This window comes from Castanea sativa, chromosome 5 (genome assembly GCF_040712315.1).
Source record: "Castanea sativa cultivar Marrone di Chiusa Pesio chromosome 5, ASM4071231v1".
Lineage (NCBI taxonomy): Eukaryota > Viridiplantae > Streptophyta > Magnoliopsida > Fagales > Fagaceae > Castanea > Castanea sativa.
The window spans coordinates 39,421,837-39,426,226 of NC_134017.1; the positions used below are offsets into that span (position 1 = coordinate 39,421,837).

A 4,390-nucleotide genomic window follows, 5' to 3' on the forward strand; every position below is an offset into this window, starting at 1 on the left:
AACTTGAGTCTCTTCATAGTGAGGCCCGTTTGAGTACTTCTTCGGGTGCTAGGACAAAGAAGCAGAAGGAGACGCAAGGTGAAAGCGGGGTATACCACGGTGAGGGGAATGATGCAATGGGTAAAGCTTTGAGGCAAATTTCAAAATCCCCTTTCGTGGCCAGGATAAATAATGCAAAACTCCCCTGCAGGTTTTCTCAACCTATATTTACTGTTTATAATGGAAGGACTGATCTCGTAGAACACGTCAGTCATTTTAATCAAAAGATGGCAGTCTATTCGAATAATGAAGCGTTGATGTGCAGAGTGTTTCCCTCCAGTCTGGGACCAGTGGCCATGCGGTGGTTTGATGCTTTGGCGAAAAGTTCCCTAAAGTCCTTTGAAGAATTGGCAAGGGCATTTGGGGCGCGTTTCATAACTTGTAGTAGGATCCCAAAGCCCTTGGATGCACTACTATCTATGGCTATGAGGGAAGGGGAAACGCTCAAAACTTATTCTGATCAATATTGGGAAATGTATAATGAAATTGACGGAGATGTTGAAAATGTGGCTGTAAGAACTTTTAAGGTGGGGCTCCCCACAGAACATAGACTGAGGAAGTCCTTGACAATGAAGGCAGCTGTAGACGTGCGCCAGCTTATAGACCATATAGACAAATATAAACGGGTGGAAAAGGATCAGATTCAAAGCAAAGGAAAAGCGAAGGTATATCTGGAGAAGAAAGATCTTCAGGAAGTAGGGTTTCAAGGCAGTCAGCCCAAATGAGACTTTCCAAGTCGTCCATTGCTAGCTGAAACTCCTTTGGTTAATTCATTGTTCAAGGAACCTATACATTATATATTGGAGAAAATTCGAAATGAGCCATATTTTAGGCCACCCAACAAGATGAGTGGAAATGCATCTACGAGGAATCAAAATCTTCACTGTCATTATCATCAAGACAAGGGACATACCACAGAAGAGTGTCGGACGTTGCGTGATCATTTGAACCAGTTAGCCAAAACGGGAAAGATCAATCATTTCTTGTCTAGACCTGACGGGCAAGTAGGACATCAAGGTACGCGAATGTATTGGGGAAATACTCCTCAGCCAGCTTTAGGCACCATTAATGTTATTTTAACGCAGCCAAGAAGAGAAGCCGAGGATCCTTCTCGGATCATGTCCGTGCATAGTAGTTTTGGAAACAAAGTCATGGAGGGAAACAATCAACTGGCTAAAAGAATGAGGTTCTCGGCGACGCCAGTATTGGGTTTTTCTAAAGAAGATAAAGAGGGAACGTATCAACCTCATGATGATGCATTGGTAGTAACTATTCATATCGGGGGATATGACGTGAAACGAGTCTTGGTGGATGATAGAAGTGGTGCAAAAATTATGTATCCTGACTTGTTTAATGGTTTAAAGTTGAAAGAAGAGGATTTGGAGAAGTATGATTCCCCGTAAGTAGGCTTTGACGGGAAACAGGTAATTCCTCGGGAGATGATTAGACTGCCTGTACAGGTGGAGGATACCGAGGTCCAAGTTTACTTCATAGTCGTCAGGGCGTATTCACCTTACACGGCTATTCTGGCTAGGCCGTGGCTTCATGCAACGGGGGCAGTTCCTTTAACTTTGCACGTAATGGTGAAATATCCTATCCAAGGAAGGGTGGGGATCTTACACGGTAGCCAATCGGTAGCCAGGCAGTGTCTAATGTCTGCAAATATTAGAACGGGGCAAGGTTTATCAACGGGGGCGACTCCGGAAGCATTATAGCAATTAAAGAAACCTGTACGGGAAATAGGTGTCAATGGGGATGAAAGTTCCGCCGAAGAGCTGGACAAGATATTCATAGGAGAAAATAAGGAGAAATATTTTCAGGTGGGATCCCAATTACCAGTGCTGAAAAGGGAGGAATTAGTTAAGTTCCTACAGGATAACATTGATATTTTTGCATGGACGACCTATGACGTCCCGGGAATTGATCCAGAATTCATTTGTCACCATTTGAATGTAAGTCCCAACGCAATGCCCCGGAAGCAGCCTCCTCGGCGTGCGTCCCAAGAGCTTGCTGAGGCAGTTAAAGAGAAGATTAACAAGTTAAAGCAAGCAGGGGCAGTTATGGAAATTTTTTATCCTGAGTGGCTAGCCAACACTGTTGTGGTTAAAAAGAAGAACGGAAAGTGGAGAGTTTACATTGATTTCACTGATCTGAACAAGGCGTGTCCAAAGGATCCTTTCCCTATTCCGAGAATTGATCAGTTGGTGGATGCAACTGTTGGGCACCCTCGGATGAGTTTCCTGGATGCTTTCCAAGGTTATCATCAGATCCCTATGTCATTGAGTGATCAGGAGAAGACAGCTTTTCGTGCTCCTAATGGAAATTATCATTATCGAGTAATGCCATTTGGCCTTAAGAATGCAGGCTCCACTTATCAGAGGATGGTAACTAGAATGTTTGAATCGTAGTTGGGGCGTAATACGGAGGCATACATTGATGACATGGTGATCAAAAGTAAGAAAGTGGGAGACCATTTGAAGGACTTGCACGAAACTTTCTCAGTCCTTAGGAAGTATAAGTTGCCTTTGAATGCGTCCAAGTGTTCTTTTGGAGTAAGCTCAGGAAAGTTCCTTGGGTACATGATAACGCACCGAGGAATTGAAGTTAATCCTGATCAAATTAAGGCTATCTTAGGGTTGCATCCTCGTCGTAATCCTAAGGAGGTACAAAAGCTAGCTGGAATGTTTGCGGCCTTGAATCGGTTTATATCGCAGTCTGCGGATAGGTGCCGACCTTTTTACCGCCTTTTGCATAAATGGAAAGATTTTCAGTGGACAGATGAGTGTAATTTGGCCTTTGAGGATTTGAAGCAATATTTGGCGAATCCGTCGATACTATCACGGCCGGAGAAGGAAGAGGTGTTGTATGCCTATCTGGCCATCAAGGACTATGCTGTAAGTCTTGTCCTAATACGGAATGATGATGGGGTTCAAAAACCGATCTATTATATTAGTAAATCTTTGCAAGAGGCCGAGCGGCAATATTTACCTTTGGAAAATGCTCTTCTAGCCGTTGTACATGCAACAAGGAAGCTCCCCCATTATTTTCAAGCTCATACGATAGTGGTACTTACCCAATTGCCTTTGCAGGCTATCATAAGAAAATCTGACTACACTGGTCGCGTGGCTAAATGGGGAACTAAGCTTAGAGCTTATGATGTTAAGTATATGCCCCGGACGGCTATTAAAGGGCAGATTCTTGCTGATTTCGTGGCAGAATTTACAGAAGGCGACACTAAGCAAAAAGATGTTATGCTAGCCGTAATGTCTATTGGGCTTGGGAATGTCCCTCTTTGGGAAGTCTATACAGATGGGGCGTCAAATCGAAAGGGAGCTAAGATTGGAATTGTGCTGATTACTCTTGAGAAGTTAGTTATGGAAAAGTCATTAAGGCTTGGGTTTATAGCCACTAATAATGAGGCCGAGTATGAAGCTCTCTTGGCAGGCGCTCAAATGGTTAGGCATCTGGGAGGAGAAATAGTGGAGTTATATTGTGATTCCAGATTAGTTGTCAGACAAATTAATGGAGAGTTTGAGGTAAGGGATGAAAGAATGAAAAAATACCTCGATCGAGTCAAAGGGGTGTTAGGTCTGTTTAAGAGTTTTAAGGTACGACAAATTCCGAGAGGGCAGAATGCTCATGCCGACTCGTTGGCCATGTTAGCCACATCTTTGGGCTCAAAGTTACCAAGGACGGTAATGGTAAAGGACTTGTTGACCTCCAGCCTTACTGGCATCTCGGCAGTCGGGGTTCACAGCATTTGCGTTGGCCCGAGCTGGATGGATCCGATTGTAACCTTCTTGCAGTGCGGTGTGTTACTTGAAGATAAAGTGGAAGCCGAGAAGGTACAAAGAAGTGCCCCCCGATATTGGCTATCGGGGGAGCATAAGTTGTACAAACGTTCCTACTTGGGGCCATATTTGCTCTACATACATCCTGAAGCTGTGGAGCCTTTGTTGGAAGAGTTACATGAAGGAATATGTGGAAGTCATACGGGAGGAAGATCGTTAGCCCACAAAGCCATGACTCAAGGGTATTGGTGGCCAAACATGCAGAAGGCCTCCTAAGAGTATACAAGAAAGTGTGATCAGTGTCAAAGGTTTCCACCAAACATTCATCAACTAGGGGGTGTCTTAAATGCATTATCTAGTCTATGGCCTTTTGCTAAGTGGGGCTTGGATATCGTCGGACCCTTTCCTCAGGCAGTTAGTAATAGGAGATGGCTTCTTGTCGGCACGGATTATTTTACTAAGTGGGTGGAAGCCGAACCATTAGCTAATATCAGGGATGCAAATGCTAAGAAGTTTATTTGGAAGAATATCGTAAATCTTTTTGAAATCCCGCATACCTT

At 43.9% G+C, this 4,390-nt stretch overlaps 1 protein-coding gene across 1 annotated transcript; it reads left to right on the top strand.

Moving 5' to 3' along the window:
* The first annotated feature begins 884 nt into the window (after positions 1 to 884).
* On the top strand, positions 885 to 1,442 carry LOC142635164 (uncharacterized). Its single transcript, XM_075809369.1, has one exon. The coding sequence runs from the start codon at positions 885 to 887 to the stop codon at positions 1,440 to 1,442; it is 558 nt and encodes a 185-aa protein (XP_075665484.1).
* The last annotated feature ends 2,948 nt before the right edge of the window (positions 1,443 to 4,390 follow it).

Bases quoted from the DNA above. Each gene is read 5' to 3' on its own strand.
- LOC142635164 (XM_075809369.1), top strand. From the start codon at position 885: ATGAGTGGAAATGCATCTACGAGGAATCAAAATCTTCACTGTCATTAT.